The sequence below is a fragment of the Hippocampus guttulatus genome, chromosome 16 (assembly GCF_054856545.1).
Source record: "Hippocampus guttulatus isolate MCC_2025c chromosome 16, RoL_Hgut_1.0, whole genome shotgun sequence".
In the NCBI taxonomy this organism is placed as follows: domain Eukaryota; kingdom Metazoa; phylum Chordata; class Actinopteri; order Syngnathiformes; family Syngnathidae; genus Hippocampus; species Hippocampus guttulatus.
Window position 1 is genome coordinate 12,833,024 of NC_141276.1, and position 27,893 is coordinate 12,860,916.

The window sequence follows — 27,893 nt, forward strand, 5'->3', positions numbered from 1 at the left end:
GTCAGTATGTCTCTCCTCTGACCCGCAGAGAGGCTGCATGGCCACTGATTGTGCTGAAGAGGCATCTAGAGCGCCGAGACACATTCCGCAAGCTCTCGAAATGGTCTGCGCTCAGGCTAAAACCACTCGGAGGACTGAGAGGCTTCTCTAAATCATGGATATGAGGATGACCAGAAGACGAGAAAACTTCAACCAAGGTCAGGAGCTCACACTTCTGTTGCGAGAATTTTCTGATGTCAGAATGTTTTTCTTCTGCCGCAATAAAGGAAGTGAAAATACTTGAAGAATATTCTTTGAAATGCCTTCAGATCACCATGTGTTAAATTTGCAGTACCCCAAATCAAGTCACCTGACTGAAAATTTAGCTGCTGGGGGGCGGTCAGGACTAGACCTTTTTGCTACAATCCACATTTTTGCAAGAAAATTGCGTTCATTTGTTCCAAACAATCTATTCTTTTCCAAACATTTCTCTTGGCTGCACTGCTTCCAGTACGTATATGTGCATGTTGAAATATTATGGATTTTTTTGGGAGGGGTGGGCGGTCCAATCAGATATCAGACACTGCGTTGCCATGTCACTGTAGTCTGCCCAAGGCCCTCACAATCAGTCATGCAACGTTACTTCAACAATATTAGCAGTGGGCACTCTTTCCTTAACCAATCCGATTTCAAATAATCCTCACGGAGCCAGAACACTGACCCTTGATGGCGTCAGCATTTTCTTTTTGTCCAATATTATTTACAGTGGTACGTCTACTTACGCACCACTGTACAGATATCGGCGCGATCAACATGACCTCCCTTGACCTCGTCTCTTCATATGACATTTTCAAGTTATGAAACGCCTCAACAGGAAAATATTGCCTCTTGTTACGAAAGAAATGTCAAGATACGAAAGGTTAAAATACAGTCCAGCCTGCTCGTCGCAGCTCTGACTTTCCTGAACGCAACATACTTATTGCTGCTCTGCCATTGGCTATTACCGAGCATCTTCTTGGCTGCATAGACACATATCCATAGATACGTGTCTATGCAGCGTCCTCGTCATCCGCCCCTCAGGCCATGAGGTGGTCCGACAGTTTTACGTAAATGTGAAAAAGTGTTCACCAGTCGGGCGATCGTTCACATTTTCGAAGGTTTGTTCAAAGCCGACAAAAGCGAACGTCCTCGGATCAGTTCTTTACAAAATGCCAGGCAAAAACCACTTCTGAGTGAGAACATGAACTCAAGAGGGCAAAAAACAATGAAGACGCAGTAAAAAGTTAAATGACCATCATTTTTATTCTTTACTCTATTTCTTGTTTTTTCCATTGTGCACAGCTCTCATTTATTGTGCAATAATCTAAATGCAACATGTTTGTGTTTCTTATTTGGATGCATTTTTATGCTTTAGAAAACATTTATGTCTGAATTTTGGGGTGGGCAGGGGGTTGGAACGGATGAGGGCATTTACATGGAAAACGCGTCTCTACTTACAAAATGTTCTAGTCAAGAAAATGTCTCCCAGAACCAATTTATTTCGTAAGTACAGGTACCACTGTATATATATCCTGGAGTTACAATTTCTTAATTTCAAGTTTTCCATCTCATTGCCACTGTGCAGTATGTGAACCACTACACTGCCAGCAGATGCAAATTCTCACTCTAGCCTTCCCGAAGGTCACGTGTCTTTCCTTCTCACACATTGCCTCCTTCCACCCGCCTTCCTCGCTCGCTCCCCCTCGCTCTCCTAACTGTACTCTCCTCTTTTGCAGCCCTCTCCCTCACACACTCACGCGGCATCCTCCCCTCTCACTCAGCTCTCCTCCTTCCTCTTCTCTCATCCGCCGGCACATCTCACCTTTCGCATCCCACCACGTCTCGCCCCAACCCTCCCACCTCCGTCTCGTCTCGCCTCCTCTTCCCCCCTCACCTTCTGACACACACACACACACACACACACACACACACACACACACACACACACACACACACACACACACACACACACACACACACGTGCCAATTGTCAGACTGAGACCAGAGCGACGTTCACTTAACAGTTTGCTGGCGCCTTGCGGCTTCTTGACACCGAGCGCAGCTGAGGAAGAGGACGCGGCCATGGAGCACAGCCACATCTTCCCCGTTTCCACCGCCAACGAGAGTAGCCAGAGCGTCGGGCAGCATCCCTCGGAGGGGGCCCCGGGATGTCCCCTTGGACCGCTGCCTGTCATCTACTACAGCGTCTTGCTGTGTCTCGGCCTGCCGGGTAAGAAACGTGCGCACAAGTCTTTTATGTGCGCCTTTCACCATGGCTCCCTAAAGTTGATTTGTTGTGTGTGTGGGGGGGCGGGGGTGTCAGACTGACCTTGTGGCAATCACATGCGCATGTGTACTTTGTCGCTCGCCGCTTTGATTGCAAGTATTCAGAATTTGCATAAAAGAAAGATTTCAATAAATCCTGATACAAAATGAATGCTCGCTGCTCGCACTGCGACACCTCAAACAGAAGAATATTTGCACGATGTTTGGGATAGCCCCGCTTTGACCTCTGCGACAAGTGAGCATTTGCACCTGATGAATGAATGACAGTGACTTGATTAGTCTGCAGGTAGTGATATCGTCCCGCGGCGCGATATGTGAAAGGGTACCCGAGCTGACTATGGGATGCAAAGTCTTGCCTTGCTGTGTGTTCATGTGAGTGACACAGACAGAAGCGTGGAGGTCAGATGAAAGAGGACGATGGTGCAGTCAAATCGCTATCAAAATCACAAAAGCGTTTTTTTGTTTTTTGTATGGTCGGTGGTTGGAATCTTGTGTCCTGTCGATGAGCCTCGACACACGTAGAAACAGACAACCATTCACCTTCACATTCATGCACATTCATGGAATAAAATGAGATGATCAAGATACTGTAATGCCCTTGCACGTGGGCAAGGAGAGCCAGAGTGACCGACGCATTTTCACTTGTTGATTGAACAGAACAGTCAAACACACAAATACAAAAGAAGATACTGCAGGATCACACCGAACTATATCCAAACTGACTCCAGCCTCTGATGTCACTCGCTAGGCCGTGCCCCTCAAAGGCACACAGCAATTACACTTAAAAAAAAGAAAGTGAATTATTTTTCAAAAGCACCAAACCAAAAATTGTGATGATTTTTCACCAATTTGCAAAGTAAAAAAAAAAAACACCCTTCATCCAATCACAAAATGGAACAATATCTATTTTTTGTACTTGTGCACTGTTTACAGAGTATGAACAAAAGTATTCTCAAGCAGTGTCAAAATCTGCAAATAAGATAAGAAAACCTACATTTGTCTCACAATGGAAAAATTCGCAAAATAGCTCCCCAAATTTATTTTGTGGGAACCCACCAGAGATAAATGAAAAATATGTTATTTCGTGGATCTGATTGATGATATCCTTGATTGGATTCATGAATTAGAACATTGCAGCAATCAGAAAAATGAACCAAAAAAATGTCAAATATCGTCCGATTCGATAGAGCCAATCAGATCGATGGCACTTCTAGTTTTTAGTGAACTGGAATGGATTAGCTCCACCTCAATTGAGTTTAATGTACAGTCGAACCTCATTTCAACGTACCCCGTTTACGTTTTCATCGCTCTAACGTTCACATTTCAAAGTGCCACATTCTCCATTTTGCATACAGCGAACGTAAAATGTAAACTTCAATATAGCGACTAGATTTTTCCCCACAAAATCGTGTAAATGCCTTCGTTACGACGAACCGTGGGAAGCGATCTGCCGCTGCGATGTTGCTTATGAACATAATACTGTATTGGCCCGAATATAAGACGGTGTTTTTTGCATTGAAATAAGACTGAGAAAGTGGGGGTCGTCTTATATTCGGGGTCTAGACATTATACCCATTCACGACGCTAGATGGCGCCAGATATCATTGAAGCGAATACTGAACTTGACTCCCCAGACCAAAGTGAACCCCTGTCACGAAGAATAAAAAAAAAATAGCGGTAGCACAAAGAAGACAAATAAAAAAAATAGCGGTACGAAAGAAAAGAGAAGAAAATAATAGAAGAGATAACAGAAAATGGAGAAACGTAGTTACAATCTGGAACAAAGTGGGTTGAAGATCGGCCAGGTTAACCGGCAGCTGAGGAGAAGTTATGATGTCATTTATATTTCAAAAACCAGAAGCCATTCATTTACGAATGTGATTGCACTTTAGTTTACATATTTAAATGTTCAGATATTAAGATTTGAATGAGGCAAAATAACATGCTTTTTCTCTCAAATATATTGTTATAATCATTTGTTTCAGATGTACTGTAATTATTTTCTGTATGAAAATTAATTTGGTGTTCAAAAAGTCTTTTTTCAAACTTGAGTCTTGAAAAAGAGGGGGTCGTCTTATAATCAGGGCCGTCTTATATTTGGGCCAATACGGTATACAACGCGGGAGGGATTCCCCTCCGTTGCTGGGGCAACGTTACTGATTGACTCGTACATTGTTGTACTTCCGGAGGCACGGCGCGGTCCTGAGCACAACGGAAGCAAATCTCGCTTTCTGTGATAGCTGAAATTGTCTCTCACTTTTGAAAGGGAGGCCCATTGACGAAAGACAGACGAGACTGCGAATTGGCAAAGTCAACAATTTCGACAATCATCCGTAATGGCAACAAAATCATGGCGGAGTTCGAGGCCAACAGATTGAAAGATGATCATACGCGGATTCGGGGTGAACTGGAGAAGGCACTTTTCATTTGCTGACTCACTGTTTTCTTCATACTGTATGCCCGTTTTTGTAATACTGTATTACATGTTCATGTTTTTACATCTAGACATGTTCATACTGTACTATGCATCGTAGTTGGCGGCCATTTTGTTGGAAACGGTTCCAACGAACTACCGTTATAACGATTCCTTATGTCCTTCGAGGTACAAGGTTCAACTGTATTTGTCGTGCATAAATTGAATCACAAGCTTGGTTACGGAGCAAATTAAAGTGATAAATCCAAGGTACTGCTCTCATGGACATCATCTCTTTAAGTCTCCGTGTTGGGTAGTACACGTGGACCACATTAGAGCTGCAGTGCGACATTAAAAAGGCAATTTTGTCCACCAAGGCCGAACAGAGTTTTCTTTTGTGAGACGGTAAAATCCCCGCGCTCACATCATCCCTAATCATTCCCTCCAAGATGCCGCCGGAACAATTGCCTCCGTCGCCGCCAGCATTTTCTTCCACCCTGCCGCTGCGGCGTCCTCGCCAAACGCGACGGCGGCCGGCTGTTTGTTTAATCAGCGTAACCCGATAGAGTAATGGAATCCCTTAACGGTTGTCTGAATTAATGGCCGACTTGAGTGCGACGGCCTGATAGTTTGCAGCAGTCAGTGCAACTTATTCAATCATTATGACAGCGCTCGTCGCTCTCCAGCCGGGCCCATGAATGTTTCATGAGCGGCGGCGGGCGCGACCCGCCAACCCACGTGGTATTTTACGCTCGCGATCGATTGCGGCTGCTCGATTAATTACGACACCGTGTTTCCTCGGTCGACACGCGAGCCCGTCGTCGTCACATCTGCACTTGCTAACCGAGGTCAAGGGAGGTCACGTTGATCGCGCTGATATCATATTAGGTTGAGTAAGATACTCTGATACGATCAAATTTGTTAGCTGCAACCGTACGTTTAGTGCCCTTGTTTATGAAGTCATCGGATTGTGCGGTCAAGGAGATTAATTTGTGACCGCAGGGTATCTAACGGGACTTTAACTCAAACCTTACACAAAACCCATAATGTATATTTAACCCTCCCGATTGATCTGGGTGGTTCACCAGAAAAAAAAAGAGGAGAAAATCTAGAATTTTCTGTTTTTTTCTCTGCAGTCGAACATGGGTTGGTTTCATGGAAAACACCAATTTCAGACCCAAAAGCGGAGAAAAATCTGTCTTTTGTCAAAAACATGTCAAGAAGAACAGTGACTGATTCCAGTACCGTATTGGCCCAAATATAAGACGGTGTTTTTTGCATTGAAATAAGACTGAAAAAGTGGGGGTCGTTTTATATTCGGGGTCTAGACATTATACCCATTCACGATGCTAGATGGCGCCACATATCATTGAAGCGAGTGCTGAACTTGACTCCCTGGGCCAAAGTGAACCCTTGTCACAAAGAATACAAATAAAAATAGCGGTAGCACGAAGAAGAAAAATAAAAAATAGCTGTAAGAAAGAAAAGAGAAGAAAATAATAGAAGAGATAACAGAAAATGGAGAAACGTAGCAACAATCTGGAGAAAAGTGGGTCAAAGATCAGCCAGGTTAACCGGCAGCTGAGGAGAAGTTATGATGTAATTTACATTTCAAAATCCAGAAGCCAATCATTTACGAATGTGATTGCACTTTAGTTTACATATTTAAATGTTCAGATGTTAAGATTTGAATGAGGCAAAATCACATGCTTTTTCTCTCAAATATATTGTTAGAATCATTTGTTTCAAATGTACTGTAATTATTTTCTGTATAAAAATTTATATGGTGTTCAAAAAGTCTTTTTTCAAACTTGAGTCTCGAAAAAGAGGGGGTCGTCTTATAATCAGGGCCGTCTTATATTCGGGCCAATATGGTATTTTTTTCTTTTGTGACAGCTCAAACTCTAAAACAAAAAAAAACACTCAGAGGGTTTTTTTTTCATCAAAATATTGTTTTTACACGTTGAGTTGAATGCCATTTCCTTTTTTTTACACTCTGTTCATCATTCACTCCATCTTTTATCACAGTCGCAACACACACTTCCTACCACAACACGTGTGAGGCGCCTAAACCTGTCTGATTTCCAACATGTTGGCATTTCTCTGCCTCATGATTGAACGGAATCAAATTTCTTGTCTTGGCACATGCACGAGTATGGAGCAATGAAATTCACTTAACACTTACAACCCGTGCAAAAAAAGTGAGCCAGAACGGAGAAGCCTGGCAGGTGGCCAAAGATTTTCTTCGAAAGACATAAGGAAGGGATAGGGGAATATAGGGGTGGGGAGGGGGGGGCGGCACAGTATGAGATTGGAAAAAACAAATCCTCTGCAGCAGTGACATGAATAGGAGACATAAACAACAGCGATTCAAAATACTTGCACACGCGGGAGACGATGGGGTGATCATATGCGTCTGTGTCCTCGGTCACCTGTCGGCACGCCAAAACACGCCGTCTCGTTGCCATGAAGACGACCTCACTGACAACGACCAGCCGAGATTCACCAACTCACAAAGGCTGCTAATCTCTGATCCAGAAAGACGCAACACTGCGGTCAACTGGCGCCTGTTCATCATTAGGCTTATGTCGAAGCTTGACAACATGGTGGGCATTTTTGCACCTGACCTTTGAGCGAAGTCATGTTAATCGTGCCATTGTAAAAGTGGTTGAGGGTGGCGTTGCTAAATGTGCCGAGAAATGAAGACGGGGTTTGAGCTTTGCCTCAGGTATGGAGTTTCAGTATCTTGGGGTCTTGTTCAGTCGGAGAGGCCTGACCCATAACTTCTTCCCGCTGATTTGATTGTGCCTCTTCCCTCAATTGCAACTCGATTTCAATTACGTGTTTCATCCGGTGACACGCGAGCCCCACGTTGTCACATCTGCATTTCACACCTGACCTTTGAAGGAAGGTCGCGTTGATCGGCGCCCGTGTAAGGGCGGCTGAGGGTGACGGCAAATGGGATTACGTGGCGTCAAGTAGTGGGAAATGATTACTGTGTCACACACACTCACGCAACACAAAAAGGGGATCAAGGACGGGGGCAGGCTGGAGTTTTGCCATCAGAGCGGAGATGCGAGATTAATGAGAGACGAAACAGTCAAGTTGCACCTCGATGCCGTAAGGGAGGGGTGGTGGGGGGGGAGCGGTGGAGGTGGCTGTAGACAACAGCTGAGCGGAGGCAAATTGTCACCTTTAATTAATGGCGTGACCTCTCTTCTTCTTCCCCGAGCGTGCTTGCCACAATACGCGAGAGGCAGCGGCAGTAAAGAGCGCCGTCACGGAGCCTGCGATTGAGGGCAGGAGTGGATGGCGCACTCACCAACATGCAGCGGTGACAAATTATACCTTCGTAAAGGAGTCCGGCTCCATTTCAGTGATATTTTAGGGTGGTGATTTGGTCCTGCTGGTGGTTTGCAGCGCCATACTGTTGCATACTGCGCGGGCCTTTTCGGTCTGATTCATTTTCGAAATGAACCGAATTGTTTGACCTCACTCATTCACTCAACACGCACTCACTTAACATCCATCCATCTTCTTAACCGCTTTATCCTCATAAAGGTCACGCGGGGTGCTGGAGCATATCGCAGCTGTAGGTGGGGGACATTCTGAACTGGTTGCCAACCAATCACAGGGCACACAGAGACGAACAACCAACCACGCCCACACTCACACGTAGGGAAAATTTGGAGTGTTCAATCAGCCTGCCATGCATGCTTTTGGAATATGGGAGGAAACTGGAGTACCCGGAGAAAACCCACGCAGGCCCGGGGAGATCATGCAAACTCCACACAGGGAGGCCGGAGCTGGAATTGAAACCGGTACCTCAGCCTGACTTAACATGCTTCCTCATATTCCCTCACTCACTCATTCAATTTTCAACCCTCCTTCACTCATCTATGCCCAAATCATTTTCACTCACTCACTTACACTCTCGAACTGCGTCACATCATCAGCACAATTTTGGCGTTGCGACTGCCAAATGAATGAATGCCATCGCAGATGCGCAGGCCTCCAAGTGATGCTTGAAAATTAGCTGATGTGTCAACGCGAAATGTCACACCAGCGCTTGGCAGCCACACAATTGTCAACTTCGCAGGGTTCGTCGAAGTCGTCAAAATAATAACGACCGGCTCTCATTTTAGATAGTGTCAAATGTCAAACGCGTCACATTTTCCATGAATTTCCAATTGATTCTGTGGTCTCATTGCACCATTCATGGGCATCGGTGTACCTAATGAAACGTCCGGCAAGCGCACAATGCATCACGGTGATCTCGGCGCTCACCGATTCAGCGTGTTTAAATATTAACCCTTACATGCACTAATGATAACCTGTAACCCGATGACATGATAGGCTGTCTACTGTAGTGAGCGCTGTTCCTGAAAGGGTTAATGTGACCATCTCAGCCTACTCTGACCTCTGTGTTTACTCAAACACGTCTTTTGGTACATTTTGTAACACTGTCCACACAAAAATCTTGAAAGGAAATCACACACAATGATCCCCGCTGTATCCCGATTCACGCAACTAGCCCAATATTTCATTTCGCAACAATTGCACAGAAGGTTCGTGCAGCTCGGAAATCACCTCCAGCTTTTTCACTTGTCAATTTTCAAAGAACTTTTTACACCCAGGAGCGCTTCCCAAAAAGATTTTATGCCTGAAAAGTACATTTCACTCACTGCCGGGGGATGTTTTTACTGGAGTCCAACTCCAAGAAAGTCTCGCCTTGATTGTCTGTAAAATTCACCCTACCAATATGCGCTTCAAGGTATCATTCAGTTCAAATGCATTTCACAAAAAGAAATTGCACCATAAATTGATGTCTTCAACAAAATAGTTTTTCAAGATAAAGATGGAGCTGTATAGAACTTCAAGTTAAATACAACTGAATTGCACCAAAATTAGCGGTGATTCTGTTGCATGCCACCCACCGTTTTAAAGTCTTACTTTTCCAACCAATTCCTACTAAATTGCCATATTATGGAGGAAACATTGTTGTTTCTTGGCCTAGTTGTTTTTTCATTCAACCTCTGTCATGTTTACTGCCCGCATGGCAAACCGCCTGCTTCCACTTTGTCTGCCAACATGGGGCCTGTGGTAGTGAAATGCGTTTAAGATCCCCGTGATGCTTACTTGGAAGGCCAGGCCAGGCGTCAGGCCACTTAATGAAGACATCGCCCGCATTGATTTTCAGTTTAGGCTATTGATCTGCCAATCTTCGGCCGCATGTCTGTTTGTGGGGGGGATGAGTGAGCGGCTGCTAATGAAAAGCAGAGGAGGATGTGAAGCTGCCGCTGCCCTCACCGCTGGTGCCGCTGCCGCTGATGCTCGAGTGAGAAAATGAATATTCAGTGAAATCAATCAAAGCGAGTCGTGTCCAGTGTGCAATCAGGAAGCAGCCGCAGTGCATAAACTGGGGCCAAAGAGGTGCGTGGGGGGTGGGGGGGTTTAAGCGGTAGAAGCCGCTAATCCGCCATGCCGTTGATGTTCACTTTGTTTGAACAGCTGACAACAAACGCCAGCAGCGGCAGCAGCGCAGCTCGGAAACGGCCTCCAATCGGTGCAGGATGTGCCTTCGGGCTACGAACGGTTCACAATCTGCAACCGCCAACTGGGTCAGCAGGTACCCGGGACGCAGCGGCTTTCGAAGCAACTATCGGACCCAGTTGGAGGTTGCTCAACAGCAACAGCAACAGTGGCAGCAGCAGCAACAAACAAACTAACTAGGCTCAGTACTACCCTCTTTCTTTTAAAGCACTGGTGTCAAACTCAAGGCCCGGGGGCCAGACGTGGCCCGCCACATCATTTTATGTGCCCGCGAAAGCAAATCAAACATGTCAACTTTCATGATTGATGCTTGCTAAAATCTTGCAAAATTTCAAATTATCATATGTAATAAATAACATATATTGTAAGCATTTTCTTGTGACCAAAGTCCTCATCACAGTCACTTCAACAATCGTTGAATAAACCATTATTCTTGACTTTTTCATATGGTTTGACAGTCATAATGGCCCTCCAAGGGAAACGGTGACACCAATGTGGCCGGCAGCAAAAATGAGTATGACACCCCTGTTTTAAAGCAACACTAAAATATGCTTTCATGCTTTTTACCCAAATTCTATTATTCATTCCATGAAATTTATTCTCTTGGTGATACTCTTCATTCCATCGTATTTGTTTGGCTGCACTGCTTCCATTCCATGGATGTGGATGTTAGATTTTTTTTTTTTCGTCCAATCAGATTTTAGCCTCAATTTGTTGCCATGTGAATCTAATCTGCCCAAGGTTTTTGGAATCAGTTTCATGCTGTCTTAAGCGGGCCGCCAAAATGGACTCAAATGTGCGCAGTGAGCGCAGTTTTCATGGGTGGCCACTGTTTTTGTAGTCGCTCCAAATTTGAATTGCCACAAGCACACGAGCACATTTTCGTCTTTTTTAAGCCTAAGCGAGGTGCGGCCAACTGGCGGCCGCCACACTACCACGCCTCACCGATCCAGTTTAGGATACTATGGCGGAAATTTTCACTGCATCGGATTTCCACAAATAGCATTCTGCAAGAAAACGGGGGTAATTTTTTTTTTTATATATGGATAGAGTTTTCTTAAATAAGTCAATTTTCAGAATTTTCTCATGCGATCGTTAATTTATGTAACATCTATGCTAATTCCATGAGCTGATGTATGTTATTTCACATTATACATTGGCACTATTTTATTTTATTTTTTTGAAATGAGAGGTTTTGCATTTCGTCGATACACCTTGTATGTATCGTAACTATATTCAGCATTTCACTCTGTACTTGAGGGTTGAAAACAAAATGCAAACTATGCAAACCGACCCACTCTCAAGGACTTGCACACCGCAAGAATCAAGGGCACGGAAAATCCTACTGGACCCCCCACACCCTGCCCACCACCTCTTCCAGCTACTTTGCGATGGTCCAGTCACTTTCAGCTGCTTTAATCGGTGTGAGGGGCGGCCAGCGGGCTTTCAACTATATTGGCATCGGGAGTGTTTCTTTAACCAATCAGATTTCCAATTCATCCTGCCAGGGCCGGTTCGCTGCCCCTGCCTCCCCCACCCACATGACGTCCTCCGATTGCTGTTGTATCCGATTGCGATTGCTGTTGCTGTTGATTGCAAGATGATGTATTTTGTTGACATGCTTTGTGTTTTTGTCATGAGATAAATATAGATTCTGGAAGTGCTCCCGAAAATGTTGTGCTCTGTAAGGTTGTGTTTTAGCCCCGTATGGATGCTTTTTACGACGATGTGGTGGTGGTATTAAAGGGTGGATTTAATAATAATAATAATAACAATAGATTTTATTTATAAGCGCCTTTCAAGACACCCAAGGACACTTTACAATAACAAAAAACACAAAACAATTTAGTTGGCTAAGTCCCTCGTGAAGGCCCAGGTGCTAAATGCGCGGCCCGCCGCTGATTTCATTCAGTCAAGATGCTTTCAACACAGAGCTACGGGGCACCGAAACACGCTGCAGTCGCATCAATACTTTATCTGCAGTAAGCGCAAGTCTTGTTTGTCTTTCTATACTTGTTAAACTTTCATTTTCTCTTTGTGCTTCTCTTCTGGGTTTTCCTTTTTTTTTGTTGTTGTTGCACACTCACTATCCACTCACTGGAACATACTCATTGTCTCACACTCAAACATGTGCCATCATTCACAGCTATGCATATAATCACGCTCCTTCCCTCACCCGCTCATTTATCCGTACTCGCTCACATTCGCTCGTTCGTCGCTGCCGAAATCATTTTCACTCGCTCAGTAACTCAACTCACTCGCTCACTCGCTCACTCACTCACTCACTCACTCACTCACTCACTCACTCACTCACTCACTCACTCACTCACAGTCGCTCATGCATTCATGTGAATCTGCTCACTCACCTACAAATCAACTGACTCACTCATTCACCAACACTAGCTGATGGATTCATTTGAGTATTACAGTGAAACTCCTCTACAACGAAATCATGTTTGCCGCAAGAAATTTTTCACAACAGGGGGTTTTTCACTGTAGCAAATTTGATCTCAGATGTAAACACATACACACATATGTATGTGTACTCTTTATTTTTATTCCAATAGTGCATAAGTATGAGCATACACTTATTTGACACTTCATATAGTCAGTGTAGAAAGAAAAAAAGGGAAAGAAATTGCGAAATTTATGATCCGCATTCACTTTCACTGACATCAATTTCTTGGATAATGTCTTTTATTTTGTTTCCTTCATCTTTCATTTTGATCACTTTTACTTGTACTTAGCTGCTTGACATCCAAAGATCCGTTTTGCAGCAATTTTAGCAAAGCAACGTTCTTGCTGCGTCTGAACCTAACAATAATAAATACTTCCTGGACTACTGCGTATGTGCATACCAGTGTGGTGGTTGCTGTTGCCGTTTGCGAATGAAGCAGTAGAGGTTGCTGTTGGATTAGACTTCGTTGTAGTGAATCTCGTCGCGAGGCAAGAGCAGAGAAAAAGATTTCGTATAACGCAACAGGGTTTTTTTTCGTTGTATGGGGTGGCAGGAAAGTGGGAATGGTGTTAATACGTGATAATTTTTTTCACACTAGGGGGGGGGGTATTTTCGCCCATGTAGGTTTCGTTGTAGAGGAGTTTCACTGTGCACTTGCCCAACCACTCACTTATTCATGTAAACTCACTGCTTGAGTGACTGACTGACCGACTGAAACCGCTTTCTTGCAGCGTGATCCATTTTCTACGGGCTGAGTTGATAGCACGGACGAGATCGGCGGCGCGCTTTTGCCGCCGTCGGCTTAATTAATGAGACGCCATTGATTTGGTGTCCTGCATATTTGCTTTGTAGTCCAAATGATCTTTCCTGCTGAGGATCAAATAAATGGGACATTCCCCCTTTACCAGCGCGTCTAATGAAGCGCGCAGCCTTTTGTCTTCGTCCGGCAGACCTTCTGAAATAAAATATGCAGAAATAATGAGGGTGTCAGGTTGAATCCCTGTGAGGAGATTTGTCTTGTGTCTTTCTTGTCCGTTCGCAAACACATTGTCACACTTAGACCCTCACAGAGGACCCTTATGTCCTCTTGTTGTTTTTGTTTTTTTGCAGCTGTGATGTGCGCCTGCTTTGTGTTTCGGGGGCCAGTATGGAAAGAGTGTGTGTGGCCCTGTTTCCTGTCCGCTTTGACACTTAAAGGGGAGAAAAGGCGGCGAGGAAAAAAGAGCTTGTCATCATTACAAAGTGCATGCGACCTTTAAAGCCAGCTTTGATATCGCCCGCTTCTGCGGGTGTGTGTTGCTGCATTGTCTTTCTCATCCGTCTGTGGCTTTGCATCGTTTCGTCTCATCTCCCCTTCCTTCTCAATCGCCTGATCTGTTTTTAACTCCCGCTTACCTTCATCGCATTTACATTCTCCCCACTTCCTCATTTCTTCCCGCAGTCTTATTAGCCTTTGGGTAACTCATCGGAGTTCATTTTCAATTTCTACAAAAAAAAACTTAATTGCAAATTCTTTAAAGGCTTGGGGGTGTCAAGCTCCTGGGTGGAATCACAAACAAAAGACAGAACACCCGTCTTTTGTTTTATGAGGCCGTGGGGAAATATTGATGAGTTCGGTGTTCCCTCGCTTACACCGCGGCTCAACGTTAACACTCAGGTTACAGTCCAATGCCGCTTTTTCAGCTGTGATTTTTAACAGGACCGTATTAAGTCCAAATTTAGAGTTCAGTGTCTGCAGTGTTGTTGCCACAACATGCTTGACTGCACTGAGGTCTACTCGAGGAGATGCAGCATAATTAAGAGCCAAGACACACTGCGCTGTAATCCACTGCAGTGTTTCCATGTTCTAATATTTGTTTTTCCCTCAGAGCAGAGAAAATACAAGTCTGTGAGTGTTGTCTGTTTGCCTGTGTTGCCGCTGCGTGTGTCTTAATTAAGTAGCAGTTGTTTGGCTTACTGGTTGGCTATATTTGTGCTAATTATTCTATTAGCCGTCTATGGTGTTTCGTATTGTGTGACAGCATTAAGCTTTGCACAGACGCTCAATCACAGGGACATTCATTCACAGACATTCAGTCACATTCAGTCATGAGAAAGTTACCAACATTTTGGCTGGCTTTTTGAAGCCTTTCAAATGTCATCACGTCCTGAATGCTTAACATATTTACAACACAGTTTTTTCTTTTTGTTGACACTGGTCTCATGGGGGGAAATGTAATTTTGTTGTCACGTTCTTACATATCCACAGTTAGGCATTCAAAAATTCACATTCACGTTTTCGAGGATATTTTTGGGAGCCGATTCAGTCCATTACTCCATTATTCAGTGAAAAACCCGGCATTTTGTTTTTTTAATATGTTGTTGCTCGATATCAGGGTTGTCAAACTCATTTTTGTCGCGGGCCACATTGTAGTGACCGTTTCCCTTGTGGAGGGCCGTAATGACTGTGAAACCAGTCAACGACTGTAATGAGGCTTTTAGCAACAAGAAAATGCTAACAACATCTTTTTGGTCCAGATTTTAGCAATCATCGTAGAAGTTGACATGTTTGATTTGCTTTCGCGGGCCACATAAAATGATGTGGCGGGCCAGATCTGGTCCCCGGGCCTTGAGTTTGACACCCGTGCTCTATATATTTTGAGGTAGCAGTTCTTTGAAGGATTCTAATTTGTATAACATCTCTACTAATTCCTTTAGCTGGTCTATGGTGTTTCACATTACATGTTAGCATTAAGCTAACTGACTTAAAAAGAAATGTTAATTTCACATTTAAGAAATAAACACACTTGATTTACTCTTTTAGGACAATTGTATGAGCGAGACAGCGAGAACAGATGCTAAGAAATACTTTTAAAAGTATTTTATGAGCATGTTTTGCCGACAGGTTACTCAGGGTTAACACCCGCCGCATTCGTTTCGACACCAGTGGTGCGAACTCGTCGCCTTACTGCTGAGGATGACTCAGCCGGGTTACACAGCCCGGAGGACTCCTGCTGTGCCTTCTCCTTTCTCTTTGCTAAACAACATCGACGGCGCCTCGCCTCATCATTTCGGGTGAGCGTCGAGGCGCACGCAAACAGCACTCATACATAAATAGACAGAAAGGGGTGACCCTGTGCAAGCAAACGCATACCCACATGTGCACGCGAAGCACACAAATGGACACATTCCGCATCCCATTACCCGGCCCACAGGTCATTCTAATGGCCTCTCAGCTGGAGGCAACTCCTCTTTTTATACCTCCAGGTACAGTTAGGGGCATTGTGGAGGGGTGTCTATGTGTCAGCGCACACACACATGTCCGAACAGCCTCGTCTCCCCCCTCCCCTCCAAGTCAAAAACAACACGCATACTCCTGATTTGTTTGAATTTATAATCAATTCCCTTCGAAATCAACACAATGCCGTCATCCAAATTTTCCTAATCGTCGGTCATGCAAATCTTTTAAAACTACCTCCTCGTTCATTCATCTTCATACTGTACCTTAAGTACGACATTGTCATTTCATACTTGTGGAATTATCTCCGGTGACATTTATGCCATGTGATAAATATGCAATTCTCATTGCATAATTGCATATTTGTATCTTTCCACACCAGTGAATATAGTTATCGTATAGCCCTAACACCCTTAGCAATATCAATAGATTTATTATGACAAAATGTACACTAAAAACAACCAAATAAATGAACCCTTAAAGTTTGCAGCCTCATTTTAAAAGAGCAGCTGCCCTCTTTTTTTAATACAGCATAAGCTGAAGAAAGATGGCTTTCGATGTGTATAGTTTGAGAGTCACAATTATGATATTTATCAATTGATATTTTACATATTTCAAAAAAATCGAATGTTAATGTGGTAGTGTATTTCGATTGCATGCAGTTTTCTTCAGACATGCTACTAAGTGTACCTCAATGCTCCCCCCCCCATTGAGACCAGCCTGTTATTTGCCATCTCATACCTGTAAAATGGCAAGCGCCTTCATCTGCGCCCGGGCCGCCTCCCCGGAGACCACACAGGGGACATCCCTTCATCGAAATGAATCGGAAAGCCCCGCGCGAGTTAGCCTCGGCTAAATGGAAATGTCAAAGTCGCCGTGAATCCCTTTTGTTTGTCACAGGGGAGCCCGAGCAGAATAAGGCCCGAAGCCCGGTGACGGTCAGCAATTCACTGCTGCCATTCCCCCGCAGCTCCGTCTCTGTCCTGGTGCTTGGCGGCCCAAGAGAAATAATTGGAAGGCGGATTTGAGAAAGCAAGCGCATGAATTAAAGGTCAGCGCTATTGTGCAGGAATTTTTAATAGAGCTCATTCGGAAATGGTGAAGGGTGAGCAAAAAAAAACTAAAAAAACTGGGACACATCCAATTAAGAACCTTCTTTTTGGAGCAAACCGTCGTCGGAAGTGCTCGTTTTTGACTGTTGACGTTAGTCTCAAAACAATGCTACAATACTACGCTAGGTTTGGTTGCCGCTGTTCCACTCAAGTCCTGTAGGTGTCGTTTTAAACTGTCGTCGACTGCCAAACAAATCCAAAAGAACACATTTGCGCCTCTGTCGCTCACCTGGTTTGAAGGTGTCTCGTTTGCTCGTCCATGCACAAAGCCAAGTGCTTTGAGTCGAAAGGGAATTTCAGTAAACCACATGAAACCCCCCCCCAAAAAAAAACTAATGACCTGTTGATGAAGACGTAGTCAATAACGCAATCAATGATTCTTTCACCACAGAGCAATTTAACATGTGCACTGCGTCATCATGGTAGTGTGCGCGCGCGCGTGTGTGTGTGTGCGTGTGTATGTGTGTGTGTACGTGTCCTTTGCAGTGTCTCCTTCAGCCTGGCAAGGACATTGTAACTGGAGCTGCATTGGTAATTTGTAATTAGCTGATAGCGGCTGCGAAGTGCGATGTCGAAGACTTGAAGATGGCCGCTTTTAATCCCATCTGGGTTCTATTACCAAACAGGGCGGCAGTGCAGAATGCACGTGCGCGCACACACATACACACACACACACACACACACACACACACACACAACCCATTTTCAGCTAAGTGCATTTGATGCTGGAATGCAAATCAACGTCAAAATGCATCTTCATCTGTAAAAAAAAAAAAAAGATTGGCGTCATGCTGCGCCAGCATGTTGGGGGATTCAAGTTATGCAAGCGAGTGTTTATTGTTTTCGTCGATTTGCATACATTCTGAATATGAATTATGCTTCTTTTTTTTAAGATGACGCCTTTGAAATGAGACGCGCGCACACCTTGTTTTATGAACATAAGCATTTGTTGAGCAAGTAGATTTAGCAAAATTAACCTTCCCCTCGTGAGAATTGAGTCGCATTTCAGAGCGGAACATAACGCAGTGCAATTACGACAAAACAGATGGTTGACATTTTGGATTGGGTTGTTTAAATTGTCTGTCAAGTGAAAAGGAAATATGTCTTCTAAATTTGACATCACAGAGAATAGCGCTGTTAACAGCTCTGTCAAATCTGAATCATTCCAAAAAATACCGGGATTATAAAATCATGAGAGAAAAAAAATTATGCATTTTCAAATGCTGTGTGTGTGTCCACTGAATGTGCTCAAATGTCAACTGCCAATTATTATTACAATTTCTGCCTACACTTATGTAAGTGCACGTTTAAGCCATGTACAGCCAATATATTCCACCCCCACATTGTCATGTCTGACTTTGTTTTTCGCCTTCTTTCCGTGACATGCGTGCACTCACAGCCAACAACAGGGCACTCTAAAAGCAGCCAGACTTATGAACTAAGGAGAAAATGCATTTTCGGGGCGTGGGTGTGTAGCTAACTGCTGCTGCCGAAAGACGCTCAAATTCTATTATTGTTGGGGGCGGGGCCACTCATGCCAGAGTGCATCACTGGATCCCGTTTTAGCCACGCCACCCTCCAAAAAAATCTGGATTCCTGATATGGTGGAAAACAGTTTATTTCCACAATGAAGTTGCTTCTTCTCCATTTGTTTGCGACGCACGTTCACAAACAAATGTCTAAATTTATTTTACAGGGTTTTCAATTCACCGTCCTGCATCTGCACTTTACAAAAATGGCAAGCTATCGTTTGTCATACTTTTATTCAGACCAAATGGATGATACCGCTCCAAATTCATCTCGTCGCTCCAAATAAAACATTCGAGTATGTTCCTGGATATTAATGAGACGCTTCCTTTTGATCATCGGCAGTTAAATAAAATAAATTCAATGAGCCGTGGCTGAATGCCACTGAATTTAACGTTGCTGTTAACGCTGTACAGTGCCGTTTTATGAGACCGCCTATAAATATGAGCATCCTTCGGGAACCCGCAGCGCAGACATCGGCCTCGTTTTCTGCAGCCTGCACGTGCCAGTCATTCTCAGTGAATGAATCCAGACGGTTTCTTCTTGCAAACTTTGACTTTGAGTAGTTTGACATTGTCAAGATGATGTAAGAACAAAAGCGAGGCCGGGTGACATGTCAGGGCTTCACAAACAAACAATGCAGTCATTTGTAGCGCTGGGCGAACGCCGCTCCTCCTGCCTGCTGCACATAAAGTTATTGCGGCCATAAATCTTCCGGGGGATTTCTCTCTACCTGACAAAACAAAAAAAAAAAAAGAGGGAAGACTGTCCAGAGTGATGGAATATCCTTGCGCTTTTTTGGAGAAGCTCCCTCGCCAGAGGCAGAGTGTTGCTCGTGGCTAACTCGGTAGCCTGGGGGAGGATGTCATGCTTCACCTTCACTTCCTCTTTCTGTTTTTCTTGTTTTCTTTTTTTTTTTTTTTTGTTCTTCGTTGAAACATTTTGCCAAAGGCACTGACAGCTTCTCCTGCCATGACATTGCAGGTGTACTTTGCATATGGGAGCCCATGGGCTTTGACAGAATGTGGGCAGATTTCATCACTCACTCATTCACTTACATTGTCTCTCTTAGTCGTCAGTTGCCAAATAAAAAATTGCTGTTTAACCCTTTCATGCACCCTGTAATCTGATAGCGAGATCAGCTGTCCACTGTAGTCACCGCTGTCCCTGAAAGGGATCAAAGTTCAGAATCAGTTCCTGAATAAAGTGTGATTCTAAACATCATACCTGTCAACTTGTACGTTTCCCCCGTATTTTATATGGGTTTTTTTTTTATCATTTCAAATCATGTATGCGTATTACAACTTTTATACGGAAAAAAAACCCGATCTCACCGATCTCATAAAGACCATTTTGGCTCAAATCCAGATCGTCTCACCTGCTGGTAGCCAACGACAATGCCGTCGTCGATCGCTACTATTGTCACGGCAAACCAGCAAAAAGAATCCTCAATCGTATATTTTTTTTCATCGCTGCATACGGTAGGATTGATAAAGCATGATGTGCGCATGCGCGGGAAGGCGTTGTAAGGTTTTTTGTTGCTTTGTAAGTGGAATCGTAATCATTTATAAGGGCAGCTATTAGCCGAGGTTGACCGATATGAAACATGCAGCATCATCAGAATAATCTACATACAGATGACGTGTTTGAATGCGAAAACCCACAGGCCACCATCGAGACAAATGCAGAGCCACGCCGACAAGCAGGGTGCCACTCCTGGGATGGTTCGATGTTGCGTTTCTTAACCCTGCCAAAAAAAGTGTTTTGTAAACCTCGGCAAAGCAGGATGAATTTTGTACACACACCCAAGGTAAATTGGCTTGACTGGCACCATACTGTCCACTGTTCTTGTTAGGAACATCGCAGGTCAATCGGACAATGAAGTCGGACAATCAGCAGTGGGTGGCAGCTGGAGCTAAAAATGTAGCTAATGCTATTGCTAACTTGGTTGGTTTCGTTAGGTAATCAGTTCTATAAAAGGACTCCCGCCCGAACACTCATTGTCGGGTCATTGTTGCTGTTTGCTACTGTCATGTTTGTTTCTGTCATGGTTCTGTTCCTGTTAGTTTTTTGCCACAGTCATGGTTTTGTTTTGCTACTTTGGATTTGTTTTGTTCTTTGGACTTTGTTTGTTTAGGATTTCGTTTTCTGTGTTTTATTAAATACAATTCGTCAGGTTCCCCCTGCTCCTCCCTCCTGCCTGCTTTTTGGGGTCCACCACCACCTTGCCACGTGACAGACTTTATAGGTAATCAAGTCCAGTGTGAACGCACCGTTAGAGTTTAGGGTGTGTGTACAGAAGTACGCCTTTTGTATTGTTTATGTCTGTTTGCTAGCGTAGCATGTTCTCTCTTTCAACGTAGCTGCCAACTAACACCCTCAATTTTCTTTTTTCTTCCTTCCCCTTTCCTGCATTTTCCAATCACCATTTCAACTTTTCGGGTTATTCCTTGCACTAATTGCTGTCGTCATCCTCATTACAACTTCCCCTCCTTGCCTTCACCCTCTCCAGCCAACATCTTGACGGTGGTCATCCTGTCCCAGCTGGTGCTGCGTCGTCAGAAGTCGTCCTACAATTATCTCTTGGCGCTGGCGTCCGCCGACATCATGGTCCTGCTGCTCATTGTTTTTGTCGATTTCATACTGGAGGACTTCATTCTGGCCACGCCGCTCCCGCCGTATATAAACAGCGCCGTGCAGGTGCTGGAGTTCTGCTCCATCCACACGTCCATCTGGATCACCGTGCCCCTCACCGTCGATCGTTACATTGCCGTTTGCCACCCGCTGCGCTACCACACCGTCTCCTACCCGGCGCGCACGCGGAGGGTGATATTCGCCGTCTATATTGGGTGCCTGCTCTCGGCCGCGCCATACTACTGGTGGCCGGAGCTGTGGCACAGCTTGCCCGCTGTGGCGAGCGGGAGCGCCGGCGAGAACGACATCCGAACCGCGGCCCAACACGTCCTGGTGTGGGCTCACTGCGCCACTATCTACCTCCTCCCCTGCGCCGTCTTCTTCACCCTCAACGCCGTCATCGTGCGCAAGCTGCGGCGCCGCCGCAGCTGCTTCCGCATGCGTGGCTACTCCACCGGCAAGACCACCGCCATCCTGCTCGCCATCACCTCCATTTTCGCCGTTCTGTGGGCACCTCGGACCCTCATGATACTCTACCACTTCTACTCGTCGCCACCGGCCTCGGCGGGCGGCGGGCGCCTGCTGCACATGCTGACGGATCTGGCCAACATGCTGGCGTTGCTCAACACCGGCGTCAACTTCTTCCTTTACTGCTTCATCAGCAAGCGTTTCAGGGCCATGGCGGCCAACGTGCTGCACGCGCTGGTCCACTGCCGGAAGCAGCCGCAGCCCTTCTATGCCAGCCACAATTTCTCCATCACGAGCAGTCCCTGGATCTCACCGGCCAACTCCCACTGCATCAAGATGTTGGTGTACCAGTATGACAAAAACGGGAAGCCTATTTGTATTTCCTCTTGAGGGCTAAGGCTCAGTCGTCAGTGGGGCGGGGGGAGAGAGGCAACATCGGGGCTTTTGTCTCCTTGGAGACCATCCCCGCCTGCACGGGACTCTTTGGGAAAAGGTCAGCCTGCACGGCGGGAACAGCGGTGGCACTTAAGCTAGCTTTGAGCCGAAACAAAGCGTTATGACAGAAAAGCATGCGATGGTGACAAAAAGTTGTTCTGAATTACAATGAGGGAACCAGTATCTCTTTGCAAAAAAAAAAAAAAAAAAAATACAATCTACAGACTCTCGAGCTCATCGTCGCCCAAACCACGGACCGATGGCCCCGTATGTGCGGTTTATGGGTCGCCATCTGTACCCATAGCCCGATGGGAGGCATCAAAGGCTTTGGTGCTACGAGGTCACCAGTCTATGAACTATGAACACCTGCTACTTTATGTGCCAGAATGTTCCAGTAAGTCTGATCAGGGGGGTACTCAGGCACAGCCCCCAAATTGGCGTGCCCAGCCTACAACAACTAGTTTTAATATGCAGAAGAGTCTTTAAGAGCCTTTTTTTTTCCTCCTCTTTCGGTGCTCGCTCTGAAAGTAACAAGCTCGTTGTGACAACTGTGTATATCGTCGGTCCAATATGTATTCACGCTAGACTGTTACTGTAGCTTCACAAAGATGTTCGGCAGTATGGCTATGAGCTAGTTATCGTCGTTTCCAGTATTAGAAAGAGGAAATTTCTGCCATTAGTGGATAGTCCTCTGTGAACTAATAATGGCTCTGGATGATTTACCATCAGCCATTACCTGGATGAATATAATGAATGTCATCAAACGTCTCTTTAACCCTTTATTGGGATACATTTGAACAAATGGTCTGTACTTTAAGGGGCCAACACGGTGCCATAGTGGCTAGCAAATCTGCCGCACAGTTCTGAGCTTTGGTTGTCAAATCTCGGCGCCGCCCAGTGTGGGGTTTGCATTTTCTCTCCGACTTACTTTGCTGAGGGCACTCTGGCTTCTTCACACATTCCAATGACAAGCATGCTAGCTTTATTGATGACTCGAAATTGTCCTTAGGTGCGAGTAGGAGCGTGAGCGGTTATTTGTCCCGCGATTGACTGGCGACGACGTGTAAAGGGTGTCCCCCGAACTCTCACTCGTCACGCTAATGAGGACAAGTGCGATAGAAGATGGATGGATGGAAGGTTTGAATGCACTCACTCTGTAGCGGTACGAACAGCAACCAGGTAGCGGTCAACACAGCGCACTGTACGAAAGTGAAGTGGGGGTCCTTGGTTCAAGGTGGGAGCGATAGATGAGATTTTTGGGCTTACGAACTGTCTTCATTGAATGACTGCTGAGTGGAAATGTATTTCGCAGCACAGGAAGGTATGCTCGGTTCTGCTCATACTTTGATTTATGTGGATGACCTCAAGTCTGTTACCTGTAATTATGACTTGACTGCTGCATGAGCAAAGGTCACCGATGGACTACGGCACGTGTCAAGGAAAGAAATTTTGGTTACGTCGTAAACCGATGACCCCTCAGACACAAAAGACTGCGAATTGATTGATGCATTTGGTGAAAAGGTGTTATTTGGGACAAATCCCTCGCCCTTCAAATTTGTTTCTTCCATCAAAAAAAAAATTGCCTTCCTCCACCCGCGATCAAGCGGTGACTTTGATTTTGTTCTCATGCCTCCCACTGGCTGATCAAAGTTCAGACCTATTGAGGCACATCTCTCTCAAGTGTCAAAAGAGTTTCTTGAGATTGCAAATGGCTCTTGCAGAAAGCCTGCATTCGTTCATCCATCTATCCATCAGTCGCCTTGAAACCGAAAATTGTTTGACGTGGACTGATTGAGTTGTGGCCTTCACATTCAAACATACTTTCACATGTTAAATCCAATTTGGCAACTCATGATGCCAAAAACCTTGCTGCCACGCCAAAGTATTCTTCTTTTTTTTTTAACTTGTAATCGTGACTGCATGTTACCATGGTGAAGATGCCGTTTGTATTATGGTGCGTGTCACCATTCAGCATCGCGACGTATGTTTTAGAGATATTATGAAATGTATTGAGTGTTTTGTCCCGGAAAGATGACAATCCAAATGATCATGGAATTTATTTTTGACGTAGGAGAGTTGCGCACGTCTCTGTCCTGGCTGCTGGGGACAATATGAAGAATGGAATGTACTGTACTTAGTCCGTCAAAGACTCTTTGACTCATGAATACAACATGTCGGTGGAAATACAATTTTCCATGTCTCGCCAAAGAGCAACAGTTGGGCTCATGTGGTTCCCGCGTCTCTTTCCATCAAAGATAACGGCCTACCCCCACCACCTCCGTTTCTCCTCAGCCGCGTGTCGGGATAGATGAGGAGTTCGGCCAGTCCAATCGGCGTGTTTTTGTTCCACTCAAATTGATTTTCCTCCAAATTACAAAGCGAAATGAGGGAGTTTGGCTTGCCACCTGCTCCTCTGCTTTCCTCCTGTCGTTCGAAGCGCGCTCTTTGCCTCCACTTCATGTCCAACCCACCTGCGCAGTCTTTATTTTCAACTGCCCTCTTTATCCGTTGGCTGACAGCCTGCACGGCTAAAAAATAGAAAAGACATATTTTTGGACAATGTTCCTTCATTTTCTTATGTTTGATTCCCCCCGCCCCCATTATTATTTATGTGGCAAAATGTAGCATTTTCAGATTGTTCCTGCTCAGAACACAAGCATTGTAATTTTTGCCCATCACATGAACATCACCTTTAAAGTGCGGTAAATGTCCATCAGTAATTCTGATAATGTTGCGTAGCTTCCAGCTGATCGTCTTTTGGATCTCACATCACATTCAAAAGGTTGAGCTGAGGTAAGTGCCTGTGAGATTAAGTGTGTAGAGGAGCTGCACCAAAAGAAAAATCAATCGGCAGTCGTCATTTAGTGGGGGACTTCACCTCCGCTCCCTCAAAGTCAGCCCAAAGCAGCGGGTCATCGCATTTCATTTAGCACCAGGGAGCACTTGCACTACATGCGATCGTCAATGTTGCCGACTGATTCGGTGGTTGTTCATTAAAAATTAAGATCACACACACACACACACACACACACACGCGGGCACACCAAAAAAATGGTTCGCTAAGCTCACGGCGGCTCAAATGACATTTGTAACAATGCGTGCAGTCGTTTGTGCTGTTTGGGGCCATGTTACTGTGACATTTGCGCGAGGGGCTGTCTCCCGCTTCCCCTGGCCAACAGGGAACAAAGCAGGCATGCTGGGAAATTTAAAAAAAAACAACAACCCCCCCCCCCGCCTCCCAAAAAAACGGCAAGCAAATAGGTAGGTGGATCATGTTGGGGGAATCACCTGCAGGTGTCCCTTTATCCAGAAGCAGGCGGGAGGGTGTGTGCAAGAAGGAGGCCATGCCAAGAAATAATCAGGAGGGATTGGCCTACTGCAATAACCCTACACTAATAACGCTAACCCTTCATCCACATGCTAAAAGCACAGAAGAATTCTAACGCAAAAGAAGACCTCTGCAGTGCTTGTGAATTGAGTAACACGAGGATTGTATTTTTATTTATTTATTTTTAATTCCAAGAACCACAGAATATTGTGCTCTGTGACTATATAAACGCTGAACCTACCAAGCGAAAGAGGAGGCTCTCTTCTCACCCAAGCAAAAAATAAATAAACTTTGTTTCTAGCGTTTTCCCGTTCTTCAGTGATCAGCATTGGGTCGTTTTCACTAAAAAAGAGAGAAAAAAAGAGCTTTGGCTGGCGAAAAGGAACGTGATGCAGAACATTGACTTGGATCAGAATATTTTTTGCTTTTGTGACACCTCAAGCTATAAAAGAACAAAAATAAAAAGGCAGACATGTTTGAGGTCTGACAGTACGTTGACGTTGTGTGAGTACATATGGGCCCGTGATTGGCATCAAGAGGAATGACACTTTGAAGGGTACGTGTCGCTTTCTGAAAGAAAACCTTCATTTTTGACAATTGTACAAAGGAGCTGTTTGGTTTTGCAGTGGAAGGAAATGTGACAGCAAACGAGCCTGTGATAGGTTCTCCGGTAGTAGGCGTGGCCTTTTTGCGCTTGAACTCTTCACATCATCACAAAGTCACGAGGGGAAGTCATGTTTCCTGTTGTCTCTCCTCCTGCTACGCATGTTGGTGTATGTATATGTGGGGCGGAGGGGACGGGGTAGCCAGAAAGCTGCTTTAACGAGTGACATAGGAATGTATAAAATGAAATATGTATTTATATCTAATGCAGACTATACGACAGCTAGAATGACATACAGCACAGTATTGTAAAACCATGTGTTTGTGAATGTACAACGGATATTTTTTTTTTTCGGGTTGTGATTTTCTACTCAAATGAGCTTTTGAGAAGTGTTTTACGGCTGTGTTTAGTTAAAAACAAAGAAATGTTTTTAGATTGGACAGGAGTGACTCTAGGCTTGCATAATTAACTGTTTTCTGCTACTGAATGTATTATTGACTTACGTATTATTGTGACATGGGAAAGTATGCAGAAAAGCCAATATTTTTATCAAAGAAATAAAGAGCAGTCTCTCTGAGGACTGTGATAAATTGTGTTGTTTACTGTGTCTAATATTGACTCCTATGCTCAAAGCAAACTAAACTACCAGTAACCTTTAGAAAATTGGCTTCTTCCTGAACATTTTATTGTTTGTACCAAAATAATCTAAGACAAGAATCTGGGGTCTTTCAGAACATTGACTCAGGACTGTTTAAGAGTTTTTTTCAGTGGACAAAAGATAACATAGCTAACATTTTACAATTATAAATGAGCAACAAATTTTGAAAGGATTTTCACAGCGATATTGGATGCTAAATCATAACATGAAAGCCTCTTAACAATTAAGCACATAACACAAACAACATGCAGGAAGGAACACAAATTTTGTTCACCGTTTCCATTGGCGTCACATACTGTGTCATGAAGCCCAAGGTCAACAAGGGTAAAGTTACAAGGGCCACTGGGACAAAACACCAACACCTCTGTTTTCTTTCAAAAACAAAATTGTAAAAGAGTTCAAGGCCATCCAGGCTTTAATATTTTCAAGATGCATCTTTCTTCATGAATGAGACATCAACCTTAATGTCATCAGGATAGAAATGAAAGGAATTTCCATCCTTACTCAGGCAAGTGAAAGGAGAAAATCATGGGCTCTAAAATTGATCCCTGTGGAACCACATAAGACAGTGGTCCCCAAACTTTTTCCTGTGAGGGCCACATAACTTTTCGCTTCTCTGATGGGGGGGCCGGGGTCAGTTTGTAACAGCAAAAGTGTGACTGCAAGAGTACCTAGACGTAAAAATGTATTGTTTCCCAGAAACCCACACAAAATCAAATAACTTTTTTTGATACACTCGCGGTATTAAAGACGTCTTTCTTCTCGGGACACACCACCTCTGCGACAGCATTCATGCATTTCTTGACAAACTCTCCTTACCGCTGCTTGCTATCAGTTGAGCAAACCGAAAGCTAGCCCGAACAGATGGCTGGTTCAGCTGAGCTTGGCGTACAAATGTATTTTGCTGAGCTAACGTTCCTCTTTTTAGCGTTGACAGTTTGTCTGCTCTCATTTGCCCATGCAAAAAATCGTACTTGTTGTTGTGACGGGATTCATAGTGTCTCCGCAGATTGTATTCTTTGAATACCGCCACCGACAGATGAGACAGACAATCTTTTCTTTGCATTGAAAAAAAAAATCATTTCTCCATTTTGGGTTAAATTCCCTGTATTCTGAATAATTTTTTTTCTCTTACCTCACCTTTTCGCCATGATTACGTTCTCTTTGAGAGGGACGGGTTTA

The 27,893-nt window shown here is 44.5% G+C and overlaps 1 protein-coding gene across 1 annotated transcript; it reads left to right on the top strand.

The window, feature by feature from the left end:
- Positions 1-1,766: 1,766 nt before the first annotated feature.
- On the top strand, positions 1,767-26,595 carry gpr139 (G protein-coupled receptor 139). The gene is made up of 2 exons (XM_086132029.1): positions 1,767-2,248; positions 21,097-26,595. The coding sequence occupies exons 1-2, from the start codon at positions 2,101-2,103 to the stop codon at positions 22,074-22,076; spliced, it is 1,128 nt and encodes a 375-aa protein (XP_085988155.1). The 5' UTR covers positions 1,767-2,100; the 3' UTR covers positions 22,077-26,595.
- The last annotated feature ends 1,298 nt before the right edge of the window (positions 26,596-27,893 follow it).

Coding starts and splice junctions, on each gene's coding strand:
- gpr139 (XM_086132029.1), top strand. CDS start 2,101: ATGGAGCACAGCCACATCTTCCCCGTTTCCACCGCCAACGAGAGTAGC. Junction 2,249..21,096: donor GCTGTGTCTCGGCCTGCCGG/GTAAGAAACGTG, acceptor CACCCTCTCCAG/CCAACATCTTGACGGTGGTC.